Source organism: Lissotriton vulgaris, chromosome 6 (assembly GCF_964263255.1).
Source record: "Lissotriton vulgaris chromosome 6, aLisVul1.2, whole genome shotgun sequence".
NCBI classification, from domain to species: domain Eukaryota; kingdom Metazoa; phylum Chordata; class Amphibia; order Caudata; family Salamandridae; genus Lissotriton; species Lissotriton vulgaris.
This window is the reverse complement of record NC_141694.1, coordinates 387,728,281-387,747,733: the sequence shown is the minus strand read 5'-3', so window position 1 is coordinate 387,747,733 and position 19,453 is coordinate 387,728,281. Positions and strand designations below refer to the sequence as shown.

The 19,453-nt window shown below is 46.1% G+C and overlaps 1 protein-coding gene across 2 annotated transcripts in view; it reads right to left on the bottom strand.

Annotated features, from left to right (window-relative positions):
- The window catches only part of DLGAP2 (DLG associated protein 2), an 800,561-nt gene that overhangs the window by 27,999 nt on the left and 753,109 nt on the right, over nucleotides 1-19,453 (bottom strand). For both annotated transcript variants that reach the window (XM_086926407.1, XM_086926408.1), the window contains one exon: nucleotides 5,188-5,262. In XM_086926407.1, the coding sequence (XP_086782533.1) occupies nucleotides 5,188-5,262 (75 nt within the window). The remainder of the gene's footprint in view (nucleotides 1-5,187; nucleotides 5,263-19,453) is intronic.

The window sequence follows — 19,453 nt, the reverse complement described above, 5'->3', positions numbered from 1 at the left end:
TAGTCTGGTGCAAGGGCAGGGAAGACATGAAGTCTGTCTACTTCAAAGAGAATTTTTAGAAGCTTCTCCCACCTTCCAGAGGTCCAGCACCAGTTATAAAGATTGTATTTCAGACACCACCTCTTTAGTATACTTCTGGGCCTGATGATACTCTACCAGGAAGAGGGACTACAGTGCTGCTGAAAGGACTGCCACTCTGCTGGACAGCTTCTTCAAAGGAACTGCTGCCCTGCTGCAATGGCCTGCTGCCTTCTTACCTGGGTGAGAAGGACTGGACCTGCATCTGTTGAACCCAGGGCCCCGAAGGGACTCCAAAGTTTAGTTGGCAGGCATCCTGACTTGATCGTCATGGACAAGGCTCCAACAACCTTGAACCCAGCACCTGGACTCTGCCATCTGTGAGTCCTACCCTGCTAAGTGGTACCATTTATTTATTTATTTATTACATTTCTAAAGCGCACTATCATCTTGCAGGCATCCTGGCGCTAGCAATTTCAGAGTCACCACAGTATTGAGCCGCACTGCAGAGGACCGCCTAAATCTTTAGGAACAACCATGTTTTAAGTCTTCTCCTAAAAGGGAGAAGGTCACTAACTTGTCTAAGTTCCAGAGGCAGAGCATTCCAAAGCTTCGCGGCTGAGACCCCAAAGGATCAGCCACCTGCTCTCACCTTCCTAAATCTAGGTATCTTTACTAGCTTTGCCCCTGAAGAGCGCAAAGTTCTAGTAGGAACATACCATTCAAATTTTCTTTGGAAGGAGACAGGCCCCCACCCATGCAGGGCTTTAAACACTAGACAGAGAGACTTGAACTGAACTCTCTGTCTCAGTGGGAGCCAGTGCAACTGGGCCAGGGCCAAGGAAGAAGAGGACCTTCTGGACCAGCCAAGCACTAATTTGGCTGCTGTAGACTGAATCCTCTGCAGCCTGTCAAGAAGGAAGTTCGGAGAGTCATGTTACAGGGCATTGCAGTAATCTAATCTGCTAAGTATTGTGCTGCGTGCAATTAGCGCATGCACCAAAGGGAGCAGCAAAGGGAAAATCTTTCGCAAAGATCTCTGTGACCCTGTTCCTCATGGGAACAGTCCAGCCCGAACTGCCAAGCCATGCCTTCCCTGGACCCTGAAACAAGCTTCTGAGGACCGGTTTCTGGCATTTCAGCCGTCTTCAGCCTGGCTTGCTTGAATCCAGTAGCAAAGTGAGCAAGGGACTCACATCTGAGCATACCCTGCCAACTTATGGCGAACAAAGCGGTACAAAAGGGGGTGGTGATGGGGTGGTGAGCTGCTCAATCCTGAGCACAACCAATGCATCACCTCGGCTGCAGGGTTTCTCTCAACTCAATGCATCGACCCCACACCCTGCATTGGAGCAGCTACCTGTGCAGGACCTCACATTGCAAATCTCTCATCAACGGCAGCCTTGATAATGATGCTGTTTCTCCCATTGCAGTAGGATAGGAGCAAGGGAACCCTACTCACGGGGAACCAGGGTAATAAACTCATTATTAAAAAGACAAAGGCTTCTGTGGACACTTAATGAAGTAATCTCAATGTATATGAGCACAATGGCAATATATTGAGTAATAGTGATACTGGAGAGTGAAGGAAGCAAATACACCTCTGATTTGTTTTTGAATCAAAAATATTTATAGAATCCTTGAAATTAAATACTGTTACAAAGTAATACATTTGAACATATAGTTCTGAGTGAAAGGTGTCCTAGTGAAAAACGGAACCTAGAAAATTAGTAACATATATGTGAAATATATACAAGGTTTCCAAAGCTTCATATAAACAACCATTACATATATATGTACAGTATACAGCGTAAGATACAGTGATTAGTGCTGGTGCACCATGGTTCATTTATGCAACTTTCTGACGCCATTTCGGCCCTGTGTGCAGAGTAGGGTCTCTTCAGGACCTATGATCCTAGGGACACCTGAAGGGTAATGGACCGGCTCCTGTGGAGGGTGTGGCACCGTGCAAAGGATAAGAAAGTGAAACTCACATGGGTCCCAGCCGGGAGCCTAGGTGTGAGGTGGGTGGTGAGTAGGCTATTACGTGAATGCGCACAATGTAAGGATACGCGTGTGTGGAAGATGGCACGATCAAAGCGCTGTCAAGATGGGTTGAATTCCTGAGCAGACAGACACATGCTGTCCTGCTACTTGGAAGAATTGCCACATGCTGCAGTTGATTCATTCTCCATGAGAGACACCAAAGTGAGAATATTCTCACCCTCCATATGAAAAAAGTATGGCCTTGTTGTGATTGACGACAGAAGGAAGTAGCAAGCTTCCATGCATGCGCTCAGAATCGGAACATCCCGCAGTAGATGGGGAAGTTGTCCCCAAAGAAACTCCCGTACACTTGGAAGCACATTAAGATATTCGGACACAAGACTAAATAGTCTACCTCTCCAGGCACAGAAATTATAGGAGCCCCTTCCGGGTTGGAATTATCACAGGAACTAAGAGACTACATGAAACTGACCTCAGCCCTGAAGAAGTCACAGGGTAATCCCCTTTAACAGCGACAAAACACGTGTTGGATAAGAAGGCTTAAGATCTTGAATTAAAAACATCTTACAATACAAAGACAAGCATCATTGTGATATTTTATGAAACTTTATGTATTTACTTTCAAACGTGTGCAGAGGATTTGTATATAAATAAATGTGAGGCCCATGTAAACGTGCATTTGGGTTTATGTTGCCCCATTACTCTTTCTTAGGGTTAGGTTTAGGAACTCAGATTTCTATTGGTTTATCTAAATCCCTGGCACTATTGAAAATGCTATTAATGTGCAGTCAGTCAAAATTTTGGGTAAGTCAAAGTCAAGAGTCTGTAGTCCACGCCAACATGATTCTAAGGATCCTGTCCTTTTGCTGTATTTGAAAGACAAATAGTTTGACAGCGAAATGAAACAGAAGTGGGGCGGAGGCAAACCAACCATGTCCCTCTTTATAGATCAATAGGTTTCAGTGGAAGACCATTTACTAATATTCTGCCTTCTAGACCTTTGTAACCAGCCAGGATCAATCACTTCATGCTTGGACCAATACAAGTCTTATCCAGTAGTTATTCTGAGTATCAATATCTAACCCAATGAAATGCCTCTTCAGCATCAAGGCTGGTGTTGCAAGGATGGTGCTGCATTACCAGTGGTTGGACATGTCCGGTGCTCAACTTACTCTAACTTTGAGCTGAAGTCATTTTTTTACTATTTTGGGTACCCTTTTGGCTGTAATAACTTTAAAAGTGCAGTTTCTGAATGGCAATGGGCTTACTCTTTTGTGGGAGGGTAAATATACCTTCCAAATCCCTCCCACGCCCCCTGAGCCTCTCCGTAAACCCCTCTTTTCTCCTCTCTAAACCCCTCCCATTTAGTAGTAAGTATGTCCCTTTTTCCAGCCAGTCCCCCGGTTCCTGCCACATTTACAACTAAGTAACAAACTCACATGTGTAAGAATCTCCCCATAGAAAAGATAAGAGAGGTGGAGGTGAAGATTTACACTCGTAGGTTTGTGAATAAAATTTTATAGCATATTAGTAGTACTATTGAAGTACTGCTAAAGTACTACAAAATGGAGTTTGTGGATAGACAACATCATTTTCTGGGAAAGGAAGATATAGTCAATGTGGGTGTGGGACCTGTGCACATGTAAAAAGACAGAATAATTTTGTATGTTAGGATATATAGTTCATCACATGTCTTCAAAAGCCCTGGAAGCTCCAACATAGCTCTTTCAAGGCTATTCCTAATCTCTACCCGCTGGTGGTCATCCTATCAAGGTCAAGGATCCATTTCCTGTTAAGATCCCCTCCCAGGATTCCCCACTGTGTCATCTATGAACTTGTCTTGCCTTAGTTTGGTACATATGTATTTATAATAGTGATTGCGAAATGAGCAAGTCACATCTGAATCTTAATAAATCTACATTTGGGATCCTTGGTTATCGACCTTTCTCCACTTCATGGTACCTGGGACAGCCTACAGATGATGGTGTCCTGTTTGGAATTGTGAATAGGACACCAGCAGCTGACTATACCTCCACACCTTGAATTTTGCAAAGCTGAAGGCTGACCATGCCCCGTGTTGTGTTTGTAATTGTGAACTGAACACTGAGGCAGCTGCCAGCTGCTACAAACTTATAACTCCTTCACTGACCTGGCCCTCCTTCAACTTAAAAAAAGTGATGTGTTGGAGGCACAAGCTGTCCAGTTGATGATCATTCTGGGGACTCACTCCCTTGGGCATGGAAAGGGTGTGTGCACACTAACCCCTCCCCATCACTCCCCCGTCCTTTGGCTAGACAGGGAAATGAATAGTGGAGACAGAGACAACCAATACTCAAATTGACCAACTGGCAGGGCAAGTGAGGAATTATTGTATCTCCCAGCCCCTTTGATAATAGCAGGATGTTTTTAACCCCTTCTGTTCCTGATCAGGCTGCAGTGGCGGGCTTGAAGGTCCATTTCAATTTTTGAACTTTCACCGGTTTGTCATGCAGGCCAGGGAGAGAACTGCATAAGTGGGAAAATTCAATGTTGGGGAAACAGAATAGTTTCCCTTAGAAAATATGTAGAGTGGTTCCAGCCAATCAGATTGTGTGAATTCTCTAATGTCTATGAACATTTGGAAAATTTGGTCAGCCAGAATGCTTCCTTGATTTTTTAAAACATTACTGATGATAGCGAACATCCAATGGGTGTATAGATATACCAGGCCTGCTTAGTGGCTACCTACATTTTGGGTTATGCATTCAAAACCGCTAAATATAAATACATCAAATTGCACATGCACCAAATGGTAATACCACTAGGTGCCAATTATGTTTTTATGTTTCCATTCAATAATTTTTCTGTTTTTTGTATGTGTATGCCGTTCCTACGTTCGGTGTGAATTGATTGATTGGGTAACAGAGCTATTAATGAAAAACGAAACAATCCTATTGCAAACATATGGAGTAGGGCAACGGAGGTCCAGCAGCAAACTAAAAGCTTTGACCCTTTATCTTTGAACTACTGCAATGGAATGAATATGAACCACTAGTACATTACCACAGTTAATCCCAAAACATTACATTTTTCAACACTTGGTATCAGTAGCCACTGTAGAATATTCATACAAAATACACGTTGCTTTATTATTAAAAAATAATAATTGCTTCCAATACTTGCCCATGAAAATGCTGTATCTGCAAAACTGCGTGCTGTCACAACCCCAAAGCTCGGACAAGGGGTAGTTGGTGAGATCTGAGGGGGAAAGCATGGTCACTGTGATTTGTTGATGGGCAAACTTGACATTTGTATCTAAAGCATTAGTGGGCTCTCAGTTGTAAAAGCCCTAAGCAGTTGGTGGAATTTAAGGTACATTTCTTTTTTTTTTTTGTCACAGGTTTCCATTTAGCATTGCTAATCCCAATATGACTCGAAGGCCAGTCTTGACAAGTTGCACAATGGGATTTCACATTAAATGCTGCCCGAGAGCAGCACTCGTGCTCACCACAATCATCACCGACACAGAAACGAGTACTTCAGGCACGCTAATTCAACCGACACCAAGCTGAAAATGGTTCAACGACACATATTCCACAAACATGAATTGACACTGAGGGAGTACGGCTGTTTTCCATGAATGGTGACTCTCCTCTCTTAGGCTTTCGGTTGAAGTAATAGGACCGGAAAGAGGTGTCTACGTATTTGTATATGTTTTTGCAGAAGCTGCTCCCGAAGGAGGATAGAGAGTGCAGGCGCCATAACGGTTGCCGTGCCCCTGGACCAAACCAGATTTTTGGCCAGTTTTTGGTGCGCAAAGTGCCCAAGTACGAAAACACCCTTGCCGCCGCCTAAGAGGTGCCGGCCCCCCGGCCAATAGGAGCCCAGGCGGCATACGAACCCCGCAATAGGGGGAAGGCACCCAACTAGGCAGGAAAGCAAAATGGGTCGATATAAGCTAAGCTCCTATATTCACGGAGCGGGGAGCAGCACCGACGCAAGAACCTTTTTTGTCCCACCCACCCACACCTAAGGGGTAGTAATGTCGCAGGGCTGAGAAGCAGATAGTACTTGGCAAAGAACTACACGGATAATGGTTGATACGGAGACACACCGCAGGGCGGTGTGCCAGAATAGGACAACTCACCTTAAGATGCCTCACGGCTGGGTGAGTTGGCCTAAGGACAGCGTGTAGGACCACTCACTTTGGGATGCCTCACGGCTGGGTGAGGTGGCCTACCAAAGAGGGGGGTAGCAAACGGAGACGGCGCTTGCAGCCCATTCCCTGCTGGATACATCAAGAATCGGACAAGGTAGAGAGTTGTGGCCTAACACCTGGGACAGAAGCTACTCCCTTCCCGCGTAAAGAGAGCACAAACACAGCCTACCAAAGAAAGCGACCCAGAAGGGCCAAAAGACACTATGCACCAGTACGATATTTGCCAAGGAAAGAATAATGATAGAAGATACAAAGTATATACATGTTTTCATTGTATTCCTAATAAACTGCAGCCAAGAAATGACCACCACAAGACAAACGTGTATGTTGGTTTTTGCATTATGAGGAATACAGAATGGGAATGTTGCATATGGGGGGAGTGGGGCAGAGTGCGGGGGTTAAGGTGAAGCTTGCGATATGGTGGAATATGTTGACATGTAAAGGAACCAGCAAGACAGACAGCCCTAGCCACCTCAGTAGAAAGCACCAGGAAACTTGTCCGGCTAGGATTATTCAATCCGGAGCATACATGCTACATGCTTGTGTTTAACTGCAATCTAAAATCTTATATAGTGCTACGACTCGGTGTCGCAAGGAAACAATGGTAGAGCCAAGACTCTCCCTCACGGGTGAGCTGAATGTTAAGTCCACCTCTTTAGTGGATCGATATTTTTCACCCAAAATAGCTATTAGCTCATGATATGCAGTTAAGGATGAGTCGTAACCCGTACAGTGTAGCATTTGTACATTACATACAATTACTACTTATTCCTACTGCTGTGGGAAAGTTCGCCTTTGGTAGCCTTCCGGTAAGTTTGCTCTTTCACTCATTGTTGACAGCACTCACTGCTGCACTTCTAGTTGTAGTTGGCTCAAACAAACGTTGCCCTAACCTTCGAGAATGCGCAAATTAGCTAAACGGAAATCTGAATTAAATTTGTGATGTCCAGTTGACATGGGCCGCCCATTCAGACATCTGCAGCAGTGGTTGGGCACCAACACATGCTGTTTCTTCACTGGCTCAATTGGATGCTTAGCACCAAAGTCATTTGATCACTCGCAGAGCATGCGCAAGGCGCGAGTGAGCGCCAGCGCCAGCACATAATTATAATACATGCATCACTCCCAATCAGAATCATTGCTGCTAAAAAACACGGTGTAACTGTTCACCGAGTGCTATCAATGACAATCTATACATTATCTCGCACATTAGAAAGTGAGATGGCAGCTAAAAATCTGCGTGCACAGCTAGTGACTTGTGAGGATCTTCATTAAGTGATCAGGCTACTTAATATAAGTAGCTTATACAATTTCTATTGAATTAATCATCTTTAGCCTCAAATAGGAGTGAGATGATTCTGCTGTCTAGCAACCATCTAGTGCATTAATCAAGGTGCCAGGTGTATCGAGCACACACTGAAAATCACCCTAAAGATATTTGGTGCAAAGGCATCTGCCTCCAGTACACATATGAAACTTTCAATTCAAAGGATGTGGAGTATGATATGGATTATGCATGTATTTGGTGCACATATTCTTATTAACTCAAAGTACATAATAGTATAAGTTATTTTTGAGCGTAAACAGCAGTCCGTTATAAGATGCTGATGACACAATGGTTGCGATAAGCAGCGGATGTTGGCTGTGACAGCATCTGCATTGAGAAAAAAAATGTCCCGCCTCCTTCTCCTTGCATGTCGGTTCATTGGTTAACATGGGCAGCACTGACTTTATGGAATCCAACATTTCTTTTCTGACACATACCAATAAGGGGAAGACAACCTGTTATGATGACTTGAGACACATTACACACCTTTGGGCTGTTCTTATTTTTCTTTAGCAAACTGCAGCTTTGAGTGTTCTAATCGCTGTCTTAAGCTTATATACACAGTGACTTACGACATTCTAGAGGTACAATATTTTCAAATAACAGTAGGCATAAAACAAACAATAAACAGTGAGATTTTCAATAAAGCAATAAAGCAAAATTAAAATAAATTGAGATTTTTTCAAAATGTAGCTTTGACAATTTCCCAATTTGTTGAGTCAGTGATGAACCATTGTCCCACGACAATGCAGCATTTTGCAAAAATGCGTTTTGAATATTTGTTTTATTGTATTTATTGACTTCAGCAGTTAGCCCTTGTAATACATATTATTAACAGTGGTACATAGGAGCATGGTCTAGATTGGGTGGCTAACATAAAGAAGATGTAAGGGCAGATGAAATTTGTGTTGATGATGACACAAGACAGATATCGACATATGTAAATTTTTTTAAATTAGTGTATATTTGTGTAACGTAGGCGTTGTCAGCAGGAGTGGGACTGTTAGACCTGTCATCCTTAAGTTGGTATAGGAAAGAATCCCAAAAAATAAATTCCGACTTGCAAAATAAATTAAAATGACAATTTGCCATACACTTTTAAAAATTACCCATAGACATATGGAATATGTTTTTAACTAAGAATAATTATTAAACATGTGTGCAGTGGTAGTGTATAGTTTTTATTTTTATTACCTTAACTCAACATTGTTAAAGAGAATTGCACAAGAGCAGTGACAACTAAATAGAAATAATGGCTTGTAGCTCGCTGGGAAGAAGTTTAATTTGATCTTGCAGATAAATGTGCAGTGAAATAGAGATGCTAAGTATGACCTCAGAACCTTACTGATATCTTAAAGCCTCATGTATTTATTGTAGAAATATAACGCACACAAATTTCACAATGCATTGCCACAATCTGTCTGTTGTAATTGTTTCTGTTTAAATAATAATTTGCTCTTTCAGCTAATGTAATGTGTTTAGTCAGAATAACACAGTTAGGAAATGAAATAATTTGAACTAAATTTCAAATGTGCTGAGAGTACAAAGCGATAGCTAGCGCCTGATGAATTATGTGTGGACAGGAAGAAGGGGGAATATGTGCCTTCCGGAGAAAACTGGATTTCAATTGGAGAAGACAAGAACAGACCATATGTTTTGTAACATTTTACCATTTATACACCTGTTCCTAGATTAGGAGTTTCCGAACTAGAGGGACTGACTTGCAGACCTGAGAAGGAGAGGGGCTGAGAGGAGATGCTGTGCAGACTTCGATTCAGAAGAGGCCCGGGGAGAAGATGGGTTTCCTTTAGACTAAGAACAGATTTAGCTGAAGTGGGAGAGGCAGACCTGCAAAGCAGAACAACAGGCTGTGTGTCGTTTTTGATATTTATTAAAATCCCAAGCTTAATGCTTTGACTAATTGGATTTACCAAGGTGTATTTGCTCCATGCTTTATTTTCTCTTTACCGGAAACTCTGCAGTTAATAATTATTAATTTTAGCTTCATGCTAATCTCACTCTTGTCATTATTTTTTAACTCTCCATGGGTTCTGACTGACATCATTTGTGCCCATTTCTTAGAATAGGGATTCTTTCCTTAATGGAACACACTTTCAGGTCCAACTGACTGACATCATTTGTGCCCATTTCTTAGAATAGGGATTCTTTCCTTAATGGAACACACTTTCAGGTCCAACTTTCAGGTCCAAGCCCGGAAGGTAGCAGGGACTGGTTATGCCCTCATGAGAGCCCTCAGAAAGGTCCTAGGAGTACTTCCCTTTGAAGCTAGAAGGATCCTAGTACAAAGTCTGATACTATCACGACTAGATTACTCCAACGCAGTCTATCTGGGTGCCCCTAAAGGGACAATTAAGATCCTTCAGACCATCCAAAACTGTGCTGCCCGACTGCTACTAAATATCCCACGCAGAACCTCTGCCAAACCAGCATTGAGGCAACTACACTGGTTGCCTGTGCAACAAAGAATTGAATTTAAAGCAATGACTATTGCCCATAAAGCCCTGCATAACTCCGGAGCAGACATTCTAGCACCTTTGTTTACTCCTTATCAAACATCTAGAACCCTGAGATCCAGTAATAAGAATCTACTGGCAATCCCCAAGACTAGGAGATCACGGACCGGGGGCAGACGTTTCTCTCTACAGGCCGCAAAGCTTTGGAATAATCTACCAGATGCTATTCGCATGGAGGAGAACCATCTCAGGTTCAGAAAGTTGCTGAAAACCTTCCTATTCTGCTAAAATCATTGGTGCCGACTGGACCACGTAAGCGCTGGGATGCCTCAGGGTAACCATGCGCTATAGAAATGGGTAATCATTCATCATTCATTCATTCATTCATTCATTCATTCACACAGTATGTTTCTTATAATATGATCTGCACTAATTGAATTTTTCTATTATCAGTTCTGTAACCTATTGATATTTGACTAATCAATAAAGACTCTGAGAAACTTCTGTCTTTAATTATAAAATAAAACCATTTAAATTACTCACAACCTCTCATCATTGACTCAATATTAAGAACTTTATAGTTGATGATGCATAATGTGTGTGTTCTATTTTAGTTGTTGCTCCTTCAGAAAACAGCAGCAAAGGTCCATTGGCCTGAAGGGAAGCTATTAGGATTTCCAAAGGACAAAATCTGTAAGCTGGGGTCTTTAGTCTTAAATACTCATTTGGTCAAATCCTCAAAGAACGTTTCCTGCAGTGGACTTCCCCTAACTTTTTGCCTGCTTACCAACATTTTTTGCTGTATCTTTTTGTTAGCCTTAGGACTCAGAGCACTTTACCACTGCTAATCAGTGCTAAAGTGCATGTGATTCTACCTTAAACATGGTGACATGAGAAAAGAGTTGTAGTAAAGAATGTTCATCTCAGTCACTTTTCTTTATATGTGAATTGTATTATATACCCCTTTATATAATACAGGTTTTTACATACATTTGTACTTTAACAAGTATAACCCCTTTCTGTATTGTTTATTTCTCTTGAACCGTCTTCTGTTTTGCGATTGATTCGCTTTAAAGTGAAATAATTCATTTAGAAAATTAATTATAATAAGCTACTAATTAGGGCTTAAGATAATACATTTCTTAAACCACCAAAGATTTTGATACTAAAAAGAATCCTATATAGGCACTGTTACCTGACTTTTAGAAAGTAGACAGTTATCTGCTCCAAACTTTGCTCTGTGTGCCTGCAGCCTGTCTTCAATACATGTCTGGGCAAGGTGATAGCAACACTTTGTGCATTCCCTCTAGACAGCCACAAACACAGGAAGGTGGGGCTCATCTGTATTCTAAGCACTCATTTGTATTCATCTGCATTCTGATGGATCTTCCTGGGCAGGGAGGAATGGGAGAGGCTGACATACTTCAATAGGTACTGTCCTGTTCACACTAGGAGTGGGTGGTGAACTCCGCTTCACCAGCAGAGTTTGCTGGAGTTTTGCCAACTCTGTGCTCCACTGGGAGCATGGAGTTTGGTTAAAAAAACTCTGATTCCGCAGAATGGCGTAGTTTCACCCCACTGCCCACCCCTCAGGTGGGTGAGTGCTGACCGGGAGTGGCGGGAGCTGAACCTAATATATGTCTGCTATGCATGCATCTACGGGGGCACCTAGTGGCCCTCGAGGAAGGACAAGTGCTGCAACGACCACAAGGAGCGAACAGTGCCACATGCATAGCTCCTCAGCAAATATGCATAGGTGTGTCCTTTATGAGCCACACATGCTTGGACCCCAGTACTGATCTCCATCTGGTGGATACCTCATACATGGGCAAGTGCTGAAATTTTCTTCTGGTAACACTATGCACCCCCTCATGTTGAGTTGACCACTAGCTTAGTGAGACTTTGTTCATTCACAGGATGTTGAGTGTTCTGCGAGTTCGGGAGATTTTGACAGTGCCGGCCACTACCCCATGGATATCTCATTCATTCACCGGTGCTGAGATATTTTGCAGAGGGTTATGGAAGCCGCTTACTCTTCTGGTCACTCCCTCAGGAGACCATGCTCTATCATAGCGGGTGGAGATATTGGAGCACAGCACTGAATTTACCAAACACTACCTCCTGGATGCCTCATGCGCGTGCAGGTGTTGGAATGTTCAGCAGGAGGCAGTAGTGGTCGGGTCACCCTCTGTGTCAATATCTCCTACACTTGGAGGTGCCACCATACCTGCAGAAGGCATTGAGGTCCGGTCACTGACTTTGGGGGTGCCACAGCAGCCCTGCACCTCTATTTCAGCATCTATGGAAGGTACGACCCTTGGCAGCTAATTCAAGCCCTTGTTTGCTGAGACTCTGCAGGCAAAGGATAGGCTATTTTTATTTTCTCACTGCTAACATTTTCTACACTCAGCTACAAGTTAATATCTGTGCTTGCTAGGGCTGCATAGAGATGGTTTAGACAGGTGTCTGCAGTCCAGCACCACATAGTTGGGTGAGCATTACGTTATTTTTGGCAAAGTGCATTGATTCTAGCTCATTTATCAATACATCTAAAATAAATAAGACCACGCAGGTGTTTAATTTGAAATTAAATGTATGTACATAATTTACAATAGAGAGCAATGAGTTAAACATAAGTTCCATTCATGGGAACTTTTCCAGAGAGGTCTGTAAACACGGTGCAGCAGCAACAGCTGAGAAACTGGACAAGCCTAAAGGGTGAAAGTGAATCAATGAAGGACTAAAATCCTTCCTTGCAGTGTATGGAGGTAGAAAGAGGACTAACATTGCATCTCTCTTCCCTGAATGTGGTAAAACTGCTGCCATGAACCCTCAGTACAGCAACCCGCTTACGAGAGGAGGGAGGAGGATTGCATCCCTGAGACTGAGCGACTTCTGCTTGGATGCTGCTAGTAACTGGGGCTGCAGCAGCTTTCACTGGGGCGTTTCATTCGCATGCTCTGCCACACAAGAGCAGGAAGTGGGCTTAAATGAACTTTGGTGGGTAAAAGGCAAACATGGCAGCAACAGTGAGGAGTGGGTGGAGTGGACCTGCATTTAGATCGCTTTGCAGAAGGTACTGGTACTATGGACTGCTGCCAGTCCCAGGCCAGTTAGTGGTGTGTGCTGATACCAGGGCTGCTGCTCTTAAGAAAAGAGGTCAGTCAATAAATACATGATGCTGTTTGCACTACTGGACCTGTAAAGAACTCTGCTGGAGTAAAGACTGCAGTGCTGTAAGGATTGCCACTTTTCTAGGCTTACTGTTCTGATTAATTGGTTCTCTGCTTTACTGAGCTGCCCTGCTACCTGATGATCTATGCCCTGCTGAGGACAAGGCTGGAGGCATCCCACTAGAACTCAGAGCGACTCCAAGGGCTTGTTGGCTCGCCTCCTATATTCTGAAGTCTCAGGAACACAAAAGACTTCCTGCAATCCAGTTCGTGCTGCTGTCCTCTGCCATCTGCGAGTCTTACCCTTGTCTGAGGGACTTCCTCCAGTCCAGAGACTAATTTGTGGGTTCTGCAGCTGTTTTGCTACAAAGCTTAGGCATCATTACCACTGTGCCAGTCGAACCAACACATATTCCCTTCGGTGACGATCCAGAGGCTGTCGATGATTCCGAACCACAGCCTGCGCATCCCGATCACAACGCTCTGCATGGCTCAATGACAAAGCAGTGCATTCTTCTCCATGGAGCTCAACGACGATGCAGAAACCCCGCTGCATGAATCGGAACAGACGCATCATTCTTTCGACATCAATGCTTGCTGCATCCAAGGTACTTTTCAGCGAGACCTAATTGAGTCTCACACCAAGCTTACCCTCCATTGCAGTCGGCCTAAACTGTGGACCTCACGACCTCAAGTAACCTTTTGACCACTAGTGACTTCTAAGCACTATATTTGCATTTATTCTTTAAAAATGAATATCCTGACTTCTTGGAGTTTTGTTGTTTTGGTCTTGTTTTCATCAGATACATTTTCTCTATTTTTGTAAACCTGTGCAGAGTCCTTTTGTGGTGTATTCACATTGTGTTACTGTGTGTGTGTGTGTGTGTGTGTGTGTGTGTGTGTGTTCATTGCACAAATACTTAAAACATTGCCTCTTAAGTCAATCCTGCCTGCTCTGTGCCAAGCTACCAGAGGGTGGGCACAGGTTAATTTAAAATGTGTATTTAGCTTATCCTGACTAGGATTGTGGTCCCTACTTGGACAGGGTGCAAACCTCTGCCAACTAGAGATCCAGGTTCTAACACTGGCGATGAGCAGTGAGGATATGACTTGTGTTTGTACAATACCATTTAGTAATTCATAGTTCACTACAACTCTAAACCTCGGACTAACTCAAGCCTTTTTCAATTCTTCCTGTTTGGCCTTTCTGATTTTTCTGTTATATTATGTCTGTACTCTGGAGAATCCGCACCTGCACCTGCACCTGCACCTGCAGGAATTGAGTTTGAGCTAGCCCGGTTAGAATACTACACTGTGCAGCAGCTGAAAGATTTCTACAAGGACTTCAAAGTTGCTCCAAGGGGCTTCACCAGGAAGGTGTACCTACGGAAAGCTTTGATGGCCTGGGCAGAGACTCACAATGTATGGAATGCCATCCCAGAGGAGGAGCAGGAGATCCATGAGGAGTAGTGTGACCTGAATCTGGAGTCTGAAGTAGCTCTGGAACTGCATGCAGAGGGAGCCAACAACTTGCCAGTAGCAGTAGTGGTTACGAGAAAACGGAGCAGTGTCTCCTCAAAAAGCCTGTCCCCAGAGGAGCTGGCAGACAGGAGGGAAAAAATAAAATTAAAGTTAAAGCTTGCCAAGTTGGAGCAGATTCGTCAAGAGATGAAACTGGGCATGTAGGAGAGGAAACTTACCCCTGAGCTCCACCTCAGAGAGCTGGACATATGATCCAACAAGTGGGGTTCAACAACAACAATGGTTGCAGCACAACTGCAGTGGCTGCTGGTGAGACCAGAGTCTGGATCCAAAAGGATTTGGTGGCAAGTTATGTGGTGGGAGATGACATTGATAAATGGGTTGCAGCCTATGAAGAGGCTCTGAGAGTGCATAAGGTCCCAGAGAAGTTCTGGGGTGGACGTTTGTGGCGGTTTATGCCCATGGTGGGCTGGGACACACTCCTTACACTATAGGTGGAGGACCGGACATGTTACACTGCAATGAAGGCACACTAGTCAGCAAGTTTGGACTGGACCCTGAGATGTATAGGCTCAGGTTATGGGCAGCCACAAGATCTCTTTACAGACATGGGTGGATTTCTTGGATTATGCCAGCAAGGCATTGAAGGGCTGGGTGAGAAGCAGCAAGGTTAATGGTTATTCAGTGCTATACAACTTGATTTTGACAGAGCACATGCTTGATATTTGTTTTCCAACGCTGTGTCACCACCTAGTGAATAACAATTTAATTGACCCCAGAAAATCTGCTGAGGAGGCAGACATCTGGGTCAGCACATGAGTGTCCAAAAAGGCATCTGGGGGGGGGGGAGGGCAAAATGGTGGTCAGGGTTCCCACCAGAAGAAGGAGGGGGAGATAATAAGACAGTATTCTCTAAAGGCCCCCAAAACAACTCACAGGGAAAAGTGTCATTGCCAATCTGGCCACCAGAGGAAAACTACCCTGACAAAGGTCAGCAACCCAAGCCCATAAAGTGCTATGAGGGCTACGAGTATGGACAATACAAGGGGGATACCAAGTGTCTAAAAAGAGCACCACCTCCCAATGGAGGAAAAAATTCAGGTGTGGCTGTTGTAGTGCTGGGGGAAGGGTTTGCCCCAGTTAACTAGGGGAGTATAGTGGGATTACCCTAGTTTCCCTCAGTGATCACGAGATGGTGCCTAAGATCCATATGCCCTCAAATACTACAACATATAGGCCATGGCACCCAACAATGGGCATGCTGTTAAGGCTCTGAGAGATACAAGAGCCAGTATGCCTATGGTAAGGAGTCAGCTGGATCCCCAGAGCAGGTAATTTCTAATGTATTTTACCAGGTTGGGGTGGCTGACAACAGAGAGGGTAACTATCCTCTAACCCTGTCTCCATTTGACAGGGAGGGAGATTTCAGGTCTTTTGAAAGTTGCTGTGAGCCCTGCCATACATGTGGAATATTTTTTTGGGTAATGACCTCGAATACACTATCTGGAAAGAGACAGAGCTCATGGCTCATGTGGATACAAGATCACCCGGAAGGACCGCGTCAACTAGACGGGAGGAGGCATCGCCATCGTACACAAGAACACCATCCGCATCTCAACTAACTCCGACGAAATCTTCACCGCCGCCGAACACCTGCACTTCCAGATATACACTGACCCCAAGACCACCCTCCGCGGCACCCTCATCTACAGACCACCGGGACCACGCACACAATTCAGCGAAGACATCGCAGACTTCATCAGCCCGCACGCCCTTCCCTCCGCCGACTACATCCTCCTAGGAGACCTCAACTTTCACCTGGAGAACAACGACAGAAACACCACCGCCCTGCTGGACAACCTCGCCAACCTCGGACTCAAGCAACTGGTGAACACCCCCACCCACTACGCCGGCCACACGCTTGACCCAGTCTTCTCATTCAGCAAGCACATCTCCTTCAGCCACGCCACCGGACTCCACTGGACCGACCACAGCTGCGTCCACTTCAGCTTCAAAAAAACTACGACCCACCACCACCCGCAACAGGTCCCCCGCCGATGCTGGAGCAAGATCACCGCCGAGCAGCTCACCGCCTCCCTCAGCCAGAACACTCCCACCAGCACAACGGACCCCAACAAAGCAGCCAGCAACCTCACCAAGTGGCTGACCGCCTGCGCCGATGACCTCGCACCACTAAAGAACCCTCCCAGCAGACACGGCAGCAAGAAAACCCCCTGGTTCACCGACGAACTCAAGGAATCCAAGAAGAACTGCCGCACCCTCGAGAAAGCCTGGCGGCTCGACCACACCACAGACAACAGGACCGCCCTCAATCACGTCATCCGCAAACACCATCAGCTGATCCGCACCACCAAGAAGACAGCACTCAAAGAACGACTGGACAACAACACCCACGACAGCAAGGAACTCTTCAGCATCGTCAAAGAGTTCTCCAACCCCAGCGCCGGAAACAACGACATCACTACCTCGCAAGACCTCTGCAACTCACTCGCCTCGTTCTTCCACCGCAAGATCGCCGACATACACAACAGCTTCGACGCACAGACCACGCACCCTACCACCGAACCAAGGCCCGCCACCACCACCCTCTGCAACTGGACCCCGATCAGCACCGAAGACACCACCTGCACGATGAACTCCATCCACTCCGGATCACCAACCGACCCATGCCCACACCACGTCTTCAACAAAGCCGACGCCACCACCGCACCCCATCTCCGAGACACCATCAACTCCTCCTTCCACACCGCCACCTTCCCGGAGAGCTGGAAGCACGCCGAGCTGACCGCCCTCCTGAAGAAACCAACGGCGGACCCCACCGACCTCAAGAACTACCGTCCCATCTCGCTCCTTCCTTTTCCGGCCAAAGTCATCGAGAAGACCGTCAACAAACAGCTGGCCACCTTCCTTGAGACGAACGGATCCCTCGACCCCTCGCAGTCCGGGTTTCGGGGCAACCACAGCACCGAGACCGCCCTGATCGCAGCCACCGACGACATCAGAACCCTGATCGACAACGGGGAAACAGCGGCCCTCATCCTCCTGGACCTCTCTGTGGCATTCGACACCGTCTGCCACCGAACTCTAGTGAAGCGCCTCAGCAACATCGGAATTCGAGAAAAAGCGCTGGAGTGGATCATCTCGTTCCTCACCGGAAGAACCCAGAGAATCCGCCTCCCTCCGTTCAGATCCGAGGCCTCCGAAGTCATCTGCGGCATACCACAAGGATCTTCACTCAGCCCAACCCTCTTCAATGTCTACATGAGCCCCCTCGCAGCCATCGCACGCCAGCACAACCTCAACATCATCTCCTACGCCGACGACACCCAGCTCATCCTCTCCCTCACCAGCGACCCCACCACCGCCAGAGCCAATCTACACGAAGGGATGAAAGACGTCGCCGACTGGATGAGGAACAGCCGCCTTAAACTGAACTCGGACAAGACGGAAGTTCTCATCCTGGGATCATCACCCTCTGCCTGGGACGACTCCTGGTGGCCCCCGGCCCTGGGCACCGCTCCCAAACCGACAGACCACGCACGCAACCTGGGCTTCATCCTGGACTCCTCCCTGTCAATGACCAGACAAGTCAACGCCGTCTCATCCTCGTGCTTCAACACCCTGCGCATGCTCCGCAAGATCTTCAGATGGATCCCCACAGAAACCAGGAAGACAGTCACCCAGGCACTCGTCACCAGCCGACTGGACTACGGGAACACCCTCTACGCCGGAACCACAGCGAAACTTCAAAAAAGACTCCAACGCATCCAGAACGCCTCCGCTCGACTCATCCTCGACATCCCCCGACACAGCCACATCACCGGACACCTGAGAGACCTGCACTGGCTCCCCGTCAGCAAGAGAATCACGTTCAGACTCCTCACCCACGCACACAAGGCTCTCCACGACCTGGGCTCTCCACGACCGCATGACCTTCTACACGCCCACCCGCCAGCTACGATCGACCGGCCACGCACTCGCCACCGTACCACGCATCCGCAGAGCCACCGCCGAAGGAAGATCCTTCTCCTACCTGGCAGCCAAGATGTGGAACTCCCTCCCCACCCACCTTCGGCGAACCCAAGACCATCTCGCCTTCAGGAAGCAGCTCAAGATCTGGCTGTTCGAGCAGTAACTTTCCCCTCCCCCAGCACCTTGAGACCCTCCCGGGTGAGTAGTGCGCTATACAAATGACGTGATTGATTGATTGATTGAGATGTTGGGGTTACCTGATTGGATCTATGAAACATCATGGTCCCAGGATGGAAGTCAAAAAGGGCTGGAGTCTGGAACAATGGCCCGGCCCGATGTTAAGATAGGGAAAGGCAGAGGGTGTGGTAAAACAGCCCTTGAGTGCTTTTCTAGTGAGGTATATGGAACACCTGCAGTGGCCACCCTGGAGCCCATTGAGGAGGGCACTGCTTCCCTTAGTGAAATGCCTACTCTTGCTGGATGCCATGTTGAAGGAGGAACAACCAAGGAGGAGTTATTTAGGGCACAGAGGGAGTGTCCAACCCTTGTGGGCATGAAGAAACAGATTAAGCCCAAGAAGCAGGTGATATCTCTGGGAGTTATCATATTTACTGAGAGGACAACCTCCTTTACAGTGAGCCTAGGGCTCCTGTGCATGGAACAACAAGGTTCCTGGTGGTCCCCTAATGCTACAGGGCCTTGCTACTGGAACTGGCTCACTAGATACCCATGTCAGTACACTTTGACCAAGACAAGACCTTTGCAAGGCTTGTCCCACATT